The 13,885-nt window shown below is 32.0% G+C and overlaps 1 protein-coding gene across 1 annotated transcript; it reads left to right on the plus strand.

The window, feature by feature from the left end:
* The first annotated feature begins 9,698 nt into the window (after nucleotides 1-9,698).
* LOC120216628 (rac-like GTP-binding protein RAC1) lies at nucleotides 9,699-11,957 on the plus strand. Its single transcript, XM_039213983.1, has 7 exons — nucleotides 9,699-10,102; nucleotides 10,592-10,679; nucleotides 10,770-10,879; nucleotides 10,994-11,057; nucleotides 11,242-11,306; nucleotides 11,409-11,474; nucleotides 11,561-11,957. Exons 1-7 carry the CDS (start codon nucleotides 10,004-10,006, stop codon nucleotides 11,654-11,656), a joined length of 588 nt encoding a protein of 195 aa, XP_039069914.1. The 5' UTR covers nucleotides 9,699-10,003; the 3' UTR covers nucleotides 11,657-11,957.
* The last annotated feature ends 1,928 nt before the right edge of the window (nucleotides 11,958-13,885 follow it).

The raw sequence follows: 13,885 nt of genomic DNA on the forward strand, positions 1-13,885 counted from the left end.
GTCTCTAATATAAAAGTCAGAGTATTGAAACCAGACCTGTTTCATGTGAATTAGGATCAAGATGCTCAGCAACCAAAATTATTTGACTTACTTGGATCCTCTTGAATATTTCCAGTCCCAGGAAAGTTTTTGTCAAAGCCATCCCAAATAAATATGCATGGCATATATATAAATCTTACAAGCCCGATCCAAAAAATTGATGATACTCGTACGTGACAACTCTGATAGTTTTCATTTGAAACACGCTCAGAGAACTAGCATCTTATGAATTTCTTACCTGACCACCCAAGGAAACAAAAATCCATCTTAGGAAATATTAGAAAAATGAAGAAAAAGTTCTCTCCACCAATTGCAGTTCCTCCAAAAAGAATCTACCAGAAAAAAAATAGTGTACCCACCATGGTTTCGTTCTCTTTCTTATCGTCAATGCATTCAGGCCCACTCAAGTTGAAGGAATGTTTTGATTTTGTATCTTATATACAACCAAATATAAGTTATAGATTGGATAAAGCTAAAAAAATACTATGAACTTTTTACAGTTATGTGTGATGACAAGAAATACGAAAAGTGCCACTATAATTATACAGCTTAATCCCCACAAGACAAGGTATAATCAATTTTAACAAGAAGCAAGAACCAGAGTACCAGACTATTGGGAGCATGTTATTTGACAAGAGAAAAATGACCTTAAATAAGGCAACTTATGCAATGGAAAGAGCGTGAATATAGAGAACAACAAGGTCGGATTAATATTAAGCATTAATGTTGATGAAACGAGTTTGTCTTGTTGGCCGTCGACGATTTACCCCTTCTGGTTTGGATGAAGAGCCACGGCCAATGAGATAGCGCCATTAACCAATGTTTTCTTGTGAGAAGGATTAAGGCATTAGGAGAAGAAGGTTATTTATGAAGAAGATGGTATAAAGGATTACCTATCGATTGTGGTTGAGGGATATTTATAGTGATCTCACCTATTATATAAGACATAGGATAATTAGGATTTCTACTTGTATGACAGCATGCTAAATAGATATGTGGTCATATCACAGATTTCACTCTGGTAAGTCACATGAGTTTGTTGGAGGTATTGTCAATGCACCGTAGCTTACTCAGAGGTTATGATACTCGTGTGCTAAGAGGAAATAAATTCCTTGGTGTAGATTATAGATAAGATTATTGATACAGAGTATTGTTAATAACTGAAAATGTGATCAAGCATGTGATACGTGTGTGGACTCTTTTTTCGAAAGGTTTAATTTACTGGTTCAACAAAGGGGAAGGGTCATTAGATGTATTGAAACAAGGCATATGTTGCAGAATTTATGAGCTGTTTGGTTGCAAACTGGAATCTTGTAGGTAGAATGAGTGCAAGCCTATATATTAAAAAGAGGTAGTGCCATGAATGCACATGTGAAATCATGGCATAACTGAACCTGGAAGAAATTGATGATGAAAAGACTTTGATTCTTTTGATTCGGGGGTTTACTAGTACTTTTAAAACTAGCAAAGTTTGGAAGTTCTTGTGGCATAAGCAACCTAAGGTGTCACCGAGTAAACTCAGTTGGGACAATCCTTCATTAATTCCAAGACATGCATGTCAATTTATTGCATGTGCTTTTAAAACTAGCAAAGTTTGAAAGTTCTTGAGGCATATGCTTTTCTTGCATGGCTTGTTCATGATAGAAGTTCAATGTAATATAAAGTTCTTAGGGTCTTCAAATTGATCTTATTTTGTATTTTATGCAATGTAAATTTTGAGGATGAACACTTAATTCATTTATCGCCCATATTCTATAGAATTATGGAGGAAAATCTTCATATAGGGTGTCTGGAATGCATAATACGTGCTAGGATACACTATTTGTTGCAAAAGGAAAGTAAGGGGAAGTCGGTAGTGTCTAAAATTCCTCGGTTGGCCTAAAATACCTTCATCTACAGGGCCTGGGATGTAAGAAACCAAAGACTTCATGCTACGAGGATGGGTCAAGGCAGCCCATCAAAATTATAAATTCTCATATAATTTGAATATTTTATGTGTATTTTATATTTATAATATATTTTTATCCGTAAAACTTTATAAGTTCATCTTTTATAACAATTGGAAGCTTATCAACAACACATACAATTTATTATTCAAAAGTATTAAAATCAATTTAATATATTAAACTTTTACCAAGAACATAACTATATAGGAAGTGGGGGCTCTTGTCCCATCCCAAAATTTTTGGTTTAATAGCATTTTAGGTCATTACCAGTTTAAATTTAAGTAAAATTAGACTTTTGTCCCATCCCCAAATTTTTACATTAAATATATAATAAGTCCTTATTATTTTAAAATTATATATTTTTGCCTCAATACGCCCTGTCCCTGTCGATAATTATAAAATTATACATAATATAAGCTTTAAAAACACTGCAGATTTCATAGAAGTTTAAAAGAAGACAAAAATTTGTTCAACGTTATCACAAAAAAATAAATTATTGACTTTATTATATGTTACATAGAAGATGAGAGGGTAAGTAACAAGGAATATAAATTATTTTATTAAAATTTTATAATTTGTAAACAGATTTAAATTATAATTTGATAAATAAACTATAGATTTTTATATATTCTTTTTTTAAAAACTATTTTATTTTATTTTTCAAAATTAATATTTAAATATAGAAAAATTTAACTACAATTAAGATTAAATAATTTAATATATATCATGTTTTTTATAAAATAAACTAACGACAACTAATTATACATAGAGTAGAATTCAATTACAAGTAATATAAAATTAAAAGTTCGAAAAAAAGTAAAAGTTAATACTAAATAATAAAATTAACAATAAAAATATAAAGATATTTATCAAAGGAAAATAAAATTAATCTTAAAATTTAATATTTTTCATCTAACTATTATAAAAATGTGTAATTATTTCTTTTATGCGTATTTACTCTGTACTCCAATTAGTCCAAAGTATTCACCTAGACGGCCCCACGAATTAAGTTGATTCGATCTCGAAGGGATGTCATATTGTAATCGAAGAAACCAAAATATTTAAATGCAGCCTAGAATCTAAAAATGACCAATGACCAATGACCAAACCCCAGGCTTTAAAATATATGGTCGGTGCATTTTAATGGTTTAAACTCACGTCAGCGCCTACAATACAATTATAAAATATTTAGGAGACACAGTGGATTGACAGGGAGATGGGTGTACCACTCATTTTTGGTTCATATACAAGTAAAATATCACCTAGAATATATTAAACACGATATTTATAGAATTAAATCATAATTGTTAATTGTTTTTTCCAATTATTGTCTTGACACTGTTCCTTTTGCGCAAAGATGCTTTGCAAATGGTTTTCAATTCATCACCACAGCTTTTATTTATTTTTTCCTTTTTTTATTTATTCTAATCATTCTCAATCATTTGATAATAAACGCTCAATCAACCTATTACAGTCGTTGGTGCTTGAACTCGTGAAATCTAAAAACAATAGCAATTCCATTAATCACTAAAATAAATTGATTCGTGCAAAGTCACCTTTCTTAATATCATTAGTTATTACCTCCAATTTAAAAACCCGAAGTTAAGAGTTAAATTAAATACAACCTTGCACTTTATATTGCATTTAAGTTTTTTGAATATATAAACTAAGTTGGTGTTTCGTTCATTGGTGGATCAAATCGATAAACTAATTATAGTATAGCTGTATAGGTAAAAACAAAAACAAAATGATATCCTTTATGAGATGTTTTCATATATTGTATTTTCAACTATAATTAAATTGTCTTACAAGGTTGAATGAATAAAGTTATATTTGTGTTTGTTTGTTTATTTATAAAATGTTAATATTTGATTCATGTTGATTTAAATGTTTAAAATAAAAAATAAATAAGTTTGTCTATAAACATAAAAGAACAAGTAGATAAATGAGATTATTCATGAACATAAATAAACCAAACACACCTTTATTTATGTTGTTTATCAAATGAATATAAAAAATTGTTGATATTCATTTATTTAACTTAATAAATGAACATAAATAAACTTTATATAAATAATTTATGAATAAGAAAAAAAACTCACCAATGTTCTGTACATTGATACTAGACGCAAATGCACTAAATCCCGTAGGAGCAAAATGCATCTCATTATTTTAGAAAAATAGTTAAATTTAACTTAATGTGTTAAAAAAATTAAAAAATTAATTTTTTTGTATACCCATTTTTTTAAAAAAATTAAAATTTTAGACCATATTCTTAATTTTTTTTGATCCGCTACTGATTGATATACTTAAATATGTTGCATGCATGATGACAGGTAGGCAAATGTGAAAGTGTAAGACTACTATTTTATCAATTAAATTAAGATTAAATAAAAAAAATTAAAAGATTTACGTTGATAATTAACATGTAAATGTTCTATGGCGAATAGTAATTTTTCTTTTGCAAAATTCATAGCCTTACGGACCCAAATCTCAGTAGCCCCGTTACACATTAATCAAGAAGAAAGAAGGTCACGTGCGCATGACACCGACCAAATCAATCATGGGATGAAAAATCTCATCAAGAGATCTGCCACGTGCTCGAATCGCAGAAGGTGTGGCTCTGTGTTATTGTAGGACTCAATTCATCATACTTATCATGGTTGTGCTCCAAAAAGGATAATAGTTTTTTTAATAAATAAATGCGTTGCCCGCGCTCATTCCCTGTGCGTGAGGTAAAATAAAATACCCGCCCGCGGGTCCCACCAAGTGGAGCACGTGTGTGGCTAAGATTTTATCAAGTCCCTTTCGTAGCGGACCAACCTTGAAGAACCCCCGAGGAACAGATCAACGGCTAGTATCCCCTCAACGGCTACATCAAACAATTGGATCCAACAGTCAAAATCGAATCGGCGGCTGCCGCCCAAACGTTGTCTCCCGGGTGTTGTCGGTAAATTAGGAGTAACTTGAGTAATACTTTAATCATAAAAATAAAATAGCCGTTGGAGACTTCGGTGGCTAAATGGCCTCTATAAAAGCAGGCACAGAGTTTAACGCTCTTGAAAGTTTGTAGTTTTGCACAGAAAAATAATTACAAAGAAAATTGCAAAGCTGTTTTCTATAAACATCCCTCAGATCCGTTTGGGAAGATTTCTAATCAATTCTTTGTTATCTTTTCTCGTAGATTTTGTATATGTAGTATTTTTAAACATTTCTTTTTCCCCCCTCTTGAGAGAATCCGTAAAGATTAATTTTCTCTGTGAAATATAGATTTTTCTAAAGATTTTGATTTTAGGCTTTTGATCATATTATTTCAAAGATCATCGCCTGTTTTCTTTGTAATATATAAAAAAGATCCTTTTTTTCTCCAAATTTCAGTCAGTAAGGTGTAAAAGAAATAAAAAACAATCTCATGGCTGCAATTTTTATGTCATCTTCAGCTGAGAAACCATTTTCTCCTTACAAGCAACTCAGAAATGTCCCAAAGAGCAATATGGGAGCCAACTTCGTTCCAAAATCAAATGAAAACTTAGTTCCGACAAACACCCTAAATGGAACAGGAGGCGGCGGCTTCATGTTTGCTCCACCGCTGTTCCTCTCTTTCTCTTATCCTCCTTCGACTGCTCTTCACAATCCAATATTCTATCCAAATCATCAGCAGATGCAGCAGCAGCCGCCTCTCCTTCCACTTCCAACCCCCGATAATCCCCTCCCTTCTCGGACCCGGAGCCTTTCTTCTTCTCCTTCAAACGGGAAAAATAACAACAAAGCTAGAGACCAATCTCTCACTCCAAAGAGATCGAAATCAAAACAGCCCATCATCTGCGGCAGAGTAGAGGATCAGCCGAATAAAGATCATTTGAAGCCAACAGAAGCAACAAAAACACAGGCCATGATTAAGCCCTCAGTCATGGCATCAGTTAACCCTATAGGACCCGACCCGAATGATCTCCCCAGGGTTCTAGCATCGTCTTACGTAGCAACAGGTAACGTTGCCAAAGATTTGGAGAAGTTTTCAGGTTCTGTCTTTACACTCTCTCCACCACCTAGCAGCTTGCCTTTTCCCAAGTTTTCACTTAGACCCAAACTCAGTTGTATCGCTGAAGCCGCCGAGGTCGATATCGGAGCCACTGACAATCTCCGACGGCTCCTGCGTCTCCGTTGAATAAACGAACAAGATTGTCTCCGTGCGTTGTGCAGTTTGAAGACGGCCTTACTACGTATGGGTATGCTCTCCTTGATCGATTAGTAACTTCCTATATTTCGTTTTCTCGCGTCTCCCCTTGATATTCTAATTTCATGGGAAAGTAATGTGATCACCTCCTGTTTTTTCCTGAAATGAGGTGCGCGCAAAATAAGAAGAAGAAGAAGAAGGTCCTCGTCATAGATTGTACATGCATGTTTTTCTCTTCTTTTCTATATCATACATAGTGTGTAATATGTTTGTAATTAAGATCCGTATGCAACGATATTGTGATCACTACCTTGTTCGAGCACAATTATACGGCTTTGGCGCTTTGCCATTTCTTTTGTTTGATAATGTATGGTTGATTTCCAGCATAAAATTGCCAAAAATACTTTTTCTTTTGAAAAAAAAGAAAGAAAGAAAATCCTACCAGTGATGTAAATCCTTATAGAATTAACTAAAATGGAAAGCTTGTTGAAAATTTTTAGGATAAACTACATGTTAAGTAACTAAACTATTAAATTTGTTTTATTTTAGTACTTAAAACTTTTCTAAAATCACATCTAACATTTAGTTTAGATTTTATTTTGGTTTATTTCAACTTTAAAATTTCAACATAGTTTCTATAAATCCCCTCATGATCACTCTTACCTATCTCTATAACCTGCCGCTTCCTTTTTTTATTTAAACCATATATTAATAAAGTATAATTAAAAGACTTCATGTCATAGAAAATAAGTTAGAGGGATTAAAATAAGAATAATTTTAAAATTAAGTGATTAAATTTAAAAAATAAAATTTAATAATTAAAATAAAAGTGAGAAGATAAATGAGTAATAAATGACATAATTTACCCATAACAATATTGTACAACAATTCCATTAAATCTTTAACGATGTGGTAATAAAATGAAACTTAAACTAAACATTAATTATGATTTTGAAAATAAAATTTAGATACTAAAATAGAACAAAGATAATATTTAAGGTACTAAACGTGCAATTTGTGCAATTTTTTATGTTGGATTTAAAGCTGAAAATAGTCTCTCTTTTTTTTTTATGTCCTGTTCGACAATGCTGTTTAAAAGCACTTTTAGTTGAGAAGTTCGTTTTGACAGCAAAATTAATGTCAAACGAGTAAAAATTGATAAATAAATTTGATATGAAAAACGATGATTTCAAACCAACGGTAAAAGCTAGAATTTCCAGGTTTTTCATTCTAACTTTACATTTAGAAAAAAATTATATTTTACCCTTACTAATACATGAGTTCCACTCAATTATGTATTTACGTTTTATTTCAATAATTTAATACAAACATCCTTAAAACACAATTTATTATGATTTATATATTAAAATATTACAAGTGAGTTATATAAAATATATTTTTATTATAATTATATTTTTTATTTGTATTTTTATTATAGTTTAAATTGATATAATTCATATATAAATGTAAATATAATTTAAATACTATATTTTTAATTTACATCATAATATTTATAATAGACTTTTTATTTTTTAAACTCAATCTTTAACAGCAATATTAAACAATTAAATTTTAAACTATAATTTTGAACAACACTTTTAAATTTTGGTTTCTATAATACTTCTAAAGTAACTTTTAAAAAATAACGTAAAACTGACCTTAGATAAAGATGAAAAGGTGATTTAGAATTAAGCCCTTATTTTTCATTTTCGTTTTCATTTGTAATGTAAAAAATGGAGTTGACTACGATATCTCATTTAGCTGGACACCATGATTCCGGTAATAAAGGTGGAATAATTCGGTAGAATTCATAAAGGTAGAATAAATCTTGGAATTAAGTGGCCGAAAGCAATCCAATTTAGCAAGATCCTCATTCCACAGTGCTTTAGGTATAAAAGCAGCGAACCTTGCCGCCGTTGCTAAAAGCCGTGCAGGCACGCTGCCGCCAATATCTTAAGCATGATCGAAGCAAGACACCGAAGCTCTCAAAGCCGCAAAGGCACATTCGTCCAAGAACTGCCAGATAGTTATAAAAACACAGGTGCGTTCTCCAAACAGCCCTGGCATTTTACAAGAATTCAGTTAATTAAAAGTGGCTTCTTTTTTTCTTTTGATGATATCAAAGTTCGTTCCTTAATTAGGAAAGAGCATCCGTCTAGGATGGTCCCATTTCAAATTTTGCCCATATCTAACTTTTTTCTACAGATTTGTGGCCAATCCTCTAGTGATGCCTTTAACAGGTTGTTGAATTTAGGTTGGAGGGGGACTGTCTGGGGAGCAGAAACATAGAATTGCTATCGGAATAAGCCTAAGGCAGTGCTTCTTGATGAGGCCAACAAGTGCACTTGATGCAGATTCAGATCTCATAGTTCAGCAGGCACTAGACAAGATGGTGTCAAATCGAACAACAATTGTTGTGGCACATGGACTATCCACTATTAGAGACGTAATCGTTTTGAAGAAGGGTCTGGTTGTTGACAGTGGAAGCCACATGGATTTGATATCTAAGAAAGGATAATATGCCACTCTTGTCTTGTGAGATTGCAGTATCAGAAAACATTTCAAATTTAACCCCTATATGTCATTTTTGAAGTTCCTGGAAGTTCTAGCTTTTGGAGAACTCTCAACATTCAAAATCCCAGGGCAGGTTTCAAGGTCAATTACAGCAAAAGAATTGCTTTGAAGTGATCAAAACTTTTCTCAGGGGGAAAAAAAGACTTTGCTGCCAGTCCATCCAATTTCTAAACTAAGCATGGCACTAAGCACTGCTTGGCTCGGTTGGTGCTAGTCCACAAGGCATGGAAGCTCTATAATTTGCCTTTGCAATCGCGCATGTCTCGACTGCTGGTTGGTTGATGAGATTTTAAATTTAGAACAGTGATTCAATTCACTGTGCAGAAAGCAGAGAGCCTGATTCGAGATTAGGAGTGTAAAGCTTTGATTTTGGGGAGCTGTCTTGTCCTGTTGCGCTCCTATCATCTCTTGTAATTTGGCTTTTGCCTTCGGGGCCAGTCACCGCTATATTCAAATATAAATGACGTTGTTTGTTAATTTGAAAATAACTGTGTAACTACCAGGTACCAACTAATTTTACTTTCTGGAGTTCATTTATAATATATCTTTGGCTTACTAACGTATATATATATATACATATTTATGCTATTTCTTAACATTATTTTACTTAAAATATTAAAATTAGGATTTAAATGTGTATTCACTTTAAAAAATACATACCAGGTATATATTTATTTTATATGTTTCAAGATTCAGTTTTTATTAAAAAAAATTCAACCATCTACATAGTTATTGTATCGTGATCTAGTATTATATAATATGAAGTTATATTATATTTATATTATTGATTGTGGGATTAATTATTGGTGAGGACAAATTGTTTGTTCTCAAAGGCAACAGAAAAAGAAGAAGAGGGAGAGAGAAAGTCCCAAGTGGCATTTCCCCCCCCCCCCAGAAATAATAATAAAAAAGGAAAAAAATGATATTAGTACGTGGAAAGTGAGGTGAGGCATAGGTGGCGAGGTCAGCTTAACATTCAGTTCAAACTTGAACCGCATTTGTTTCCCCATCTCCTCTCATTTTGCCATTTTCCCTTTTCTTTCTCCATTTTCTCTGTCTTCCACTTGCCTCCACTCTCCCATCAATCTGTTCCTTAGGATTTGATTCGAGGAGACAACAGATGAAGCCTGTGGATCTCATTCTACGTTTAACAGCGACGACGATTACAAGAAGTGCGTGAAGCAAATCTGTGAAAGAAAAGCCCCAAATTATTGGGAAAAAAACGATTTCAATATCTGTTACTTTTTAATTCTAACGGCGACGGAGGAAAATGAGCGCCTCGAGGTTCATAAAGTGCGTCACTGTCGGCGATGGCGCCGTCGGAAAGACCTGCTTGCTGATTTCCTACACCAGCAACACGTTCCCCACGGTGAGCCTTTTCCATTATCCTTCCTTAATTTTTGGATCTTTGATGAAAGATGTCCCATGAATTATCAGCACCTCCTCTTTTTTTGAAAAAATAAAATAAAATTCTGCATGGATTATCGGCATTTTTTTAAAATTTTCTGTTTGGTTCCCAGATAGGTGAAGAAAATTAAAAATACAACCTGAATATCTCAGTAACTTGTTTTCGGATAAATGATTGAAGCATTGTCTATAATTTTTTTATATTCAAGCGAGCTTTGTTCTATATTTCTATGACGTCGAAATTTCTATAGAAAGTTTTGTTGTCTTTCATAAATGCCGTTAAGATTGGGCTCAATGCCGTATTATGTAGATAGATCAGCTACAACCAGATATTTTCATGGTGAACTGAAATCAAAATTGGGGCGATTGCTATGTCAGGGTCTGATCATCTTTATTACAGATTTTCATATTGGTATCTTTATTTTTATTTTTTACAATTTCTGTGGAACAGGACTATGTGCCAACTGTTTTCGACAATTTCAGTGCAAATGTTGTAGTGGATGGCAGCACTGTCAACTTAGGCTTATGGGATACTGCTGGTAAATTAGAAATGGCTTCTGAAATTGTTTTTCCTGTTAGTAAATGCGATTTCTTTCTAGCTTTTATTTGAAATTATTGCCTTGAAACAGGTCAAGAGGACTACAATAGATTACGACCATTGAGCTATCGTGGGGCTGATGTCTTTATTCTTGCATTTTCTCTCATCAGCAAGGCCAGTTATGAAAATGTTGCCAAGAAGGTTTCGCCTTTTGAATGATATTGTCTTTAGAGATAAAAATTTGTTTAGCATGGGTTGAGATATCTGTAATTTCTTGTGCATGTTGATCATGTGTTTTCTTGGTTTTTATTTCAGTGGATTCCTGAATTAAAGCATTATGCACCTGGTGTTCCAATAATTCTTGTCGGAACTAAGCTTGGTATGATACTTTCTCCCCAGATAATGATACGCTTGCCATGGTTGCCTTGTGAATTGTTTTTGAGTAATTCCCCAAGCGGCTGGAAAATTTCTCAAATAAGAAAGAGTATCCTTTATATTAATGTTTAAGAAACCCTTTCTATTTTATGAAAAATTCTTATGTTTCCTACTCTTTGATGCTGCAGATCTCCGTGATGATCAACAATTCTTAAATGACCATCCTAACGCAGTTCCCATTTCTGCAGCTCAAGTACTTATCTACAGATTATTATTATTCTCGTTATTTCTTTCAAGGAGAATACATTCCTCTCATTTTAAAAATATTTTTCTTGCATATATTCTTTTTCTTAAGGGAGAGGAATTAAAGAAACAGATTGGGGCTCCTGCATACATCGAGTGTAGCTCAAAAACACAGCAGGTTAAACATCATCCATATATTCTTCATTTTGAACCTGAAATTTGTGTTGAATTCAAATGGAATCTCGTGCAATGGCTTTAATGCAGAATGTGAAGGCAGTCTTTGATGCAGCCATTAAGGTAGTGCTCCAGCCTCCGAATAAAAACAAGAAGAAAAAGTCAGGTGGTTGCTCTATATTGTGAACAGAGGAAGAGTCGAGTCTGGAAAAGATGGATCTACCTGTCAGCTTCTTGTTGTCAGTACCTCTATCACTGTCACTTTCTTTTCCAATTCAGGGAAACAGCAAGCCACCATGTTCAAGTCTTAACCTGACTTTCTATGGATTCCTGTGAAAGCATCAGGTGAATTTGTTTCGTGTTTTACCTAGTCTATCTATGATTTTGATGACAAGCATTTCTTGTTAATATGCGCGTCTCTTTTGCTTTTAATGTTTAAACTTTTTTTTTTTTTGCATTATGTTTAAATTTAAAGCCATTTTATTTACGTATGGATATTATTAATTTCCTTGAGTCGCAGAATTTAGATTCAGTGTCTTGTGATTTTTAATATAGAGAATTCCATTTACACACTTTAGCCTTGCACACCTTCAAAATTATGAATGGAAAATAGGGATTGCATCTATAGAGGTTCCGCCCGCATTTTACTTATTTATGTTTAATTTAAATCGTACAAGCATTAATCCAAAAAAATCGTACAAGCAACAGAACTTCATCTTGATAAAATTAGAGCACAATAATCAGCCACTGATCAAATTAAACACATATTTAAGTACTGTATAAACGTATCAATAAAGCATAATAATCAGAGAAGAGGTCAGCATTATTACTCCTGTGGTCTTGTGTGTTAATGTATAGCGGTTATCGACGCCTAATAAAGTCATCCTCTGGAGAGCCTGGAATTATCGGAAGAATTGCTGTCAATTGAGCTTTGGAGTTGTAAGAGCAACAAAAAACATTCAACACAAATTACAAGCCAAACGCCACTGATTTCATGTCCTTTCTTTTAAATCGAAATATTAGCTGATGACCGAGCAGTTGCCGCTATTTCTTCTTCAAGCAATACAAACGTTTGATTGAAAAATTCATAAGCAACATGCTCGAGATCACGGTCATTAGCTGCCCGATAGTCAGCAGGAAACAGACGAAGCACAAAGGTACCAAGGTCCAGAGGGAGCCTTGGCACCTCCAAAGTGTCGGAAAATTTGCTTTATACCCTTAAAATGTTTTTGAAATTTTAATTAGCCTCCTTGAAAATTTTAGAAATTCTCATGAAGTCTTAAAATTTTCGAATATTTTTAATTAATCCCCCTCAAAATTGTTAAAAAATTATTAAGCCTCCCAATTTTTTTGAAAATTTCAATTAGACCCTCACATTTTAAAAAAAAAATCTCACTAAGTCCCTCAAAATTTTGATTAGTCCTCCAAAAATTTTAAGAAGTTTGATTAGGCCCCTCAAAATATACCACCAAGATCCGCCACACCAATAACAACGAGAGATATTAGCATCTAAAACAAAAAGGGTAAACTACTTGAATGACCATCCGGCTATGACTGTGGTATCAAAATAACCACTATTTTCAAATTTTCGTCAATATGACCATTGAACTATTTAAGTGATATCATTTAAGTCCCATGTCGTTAAAATCTAGTGGAGGAGGCATGGCAGTTAACAAAAATTTATATAATTACATTTTTTATCCTCAATACTTGTATATCATATTAATTTAGTCCTAATTTAAATTTATTAATTTAAATTCATTTAATTAAATTTATTTTATATCCAATCATACAGTAACACATGTCATCTTTGCATGGAAAGAAAATAAAAAGGTGATAACTTGAATTTGGGTGGGGGAGCTTGAATTTGTGTTCTCCAAGATAGAAATGGGGGCCTAAACCATTGGGCCAAGTACTGGAATTTACACCAACATTTAGTTATCTCATAATATTATTAGTAATATAAAAATAAAGAAATTAAAATATTCAAATTATATTTAACTTTTAATATTTTTATATTTTTAAAATAAATAAAAATAAATTAATATTTTATTTTTAAAATCAAATTTAATATTTTTTATATTTCTAGACAAAATCTATGGAATAAATCATATAATATAAAATAAAAATATTTTTATAAATTTTTAAAAATAAATTTTATAATTTTATATTTTAAAATAATTGAATTTAATGTAAAATTTATTAGTAATATAAAAATAAATAAATTAAAATATTCAAATGATATTTAACTTTTAATATTTTTATATTTTTAACATAAATAAATAAAAATAAATTAATATTTTATTTTTAAAATCAAATATAATATTTTTATAATTCTAGACAAAATATATGGGATAAATCATATAATATAAAATAAAAATATTTTTATAAATTTTAAAAAATAAATTTTATAAT

The sequence above is a fragment of the Hibiscus syriacus genome, unplaced genomic scaffold (genome assembly GCF_006381635.1).
Source record: "Hibiscus syriacus cultivar Baekdansim isolate YM2019G1 unplaced genomic scaffold, ASM638163v2 tig00110163_pilon, whole genome shotgun sequence".
In the NCBI taxonomy this organism is placed as follows: Eukaryota; Viridiplantae; Streptophyta; class Magnoliopsida; order Malvales; family Malvaceae; genus Hibiscus; species Hibiscus syriacus.

Coding starts and splice junctions, on each gene's coding strand:
- LOC120216628 (XM_039213983.1), top strand. CDS start 10,004: ATGAGCGCCTCGAGGTTCATAAAGTGCGTCACTGTCGGCGATGGCGCC. Junction 10,103..10,591: donor CCAGCAACACGTTCCCCACG/GTGAGCCTTTTC, acceptor TCTGTGGAACAG/GACTATGTGCCAACTGTTTT. Junction 11,058..11,241: donor TCTTGTCGGAACTAAGCTTG/GTATGATACTTT, acceptor TTGATGCTGCAG/ATCTCCGTGATGATCAACAA.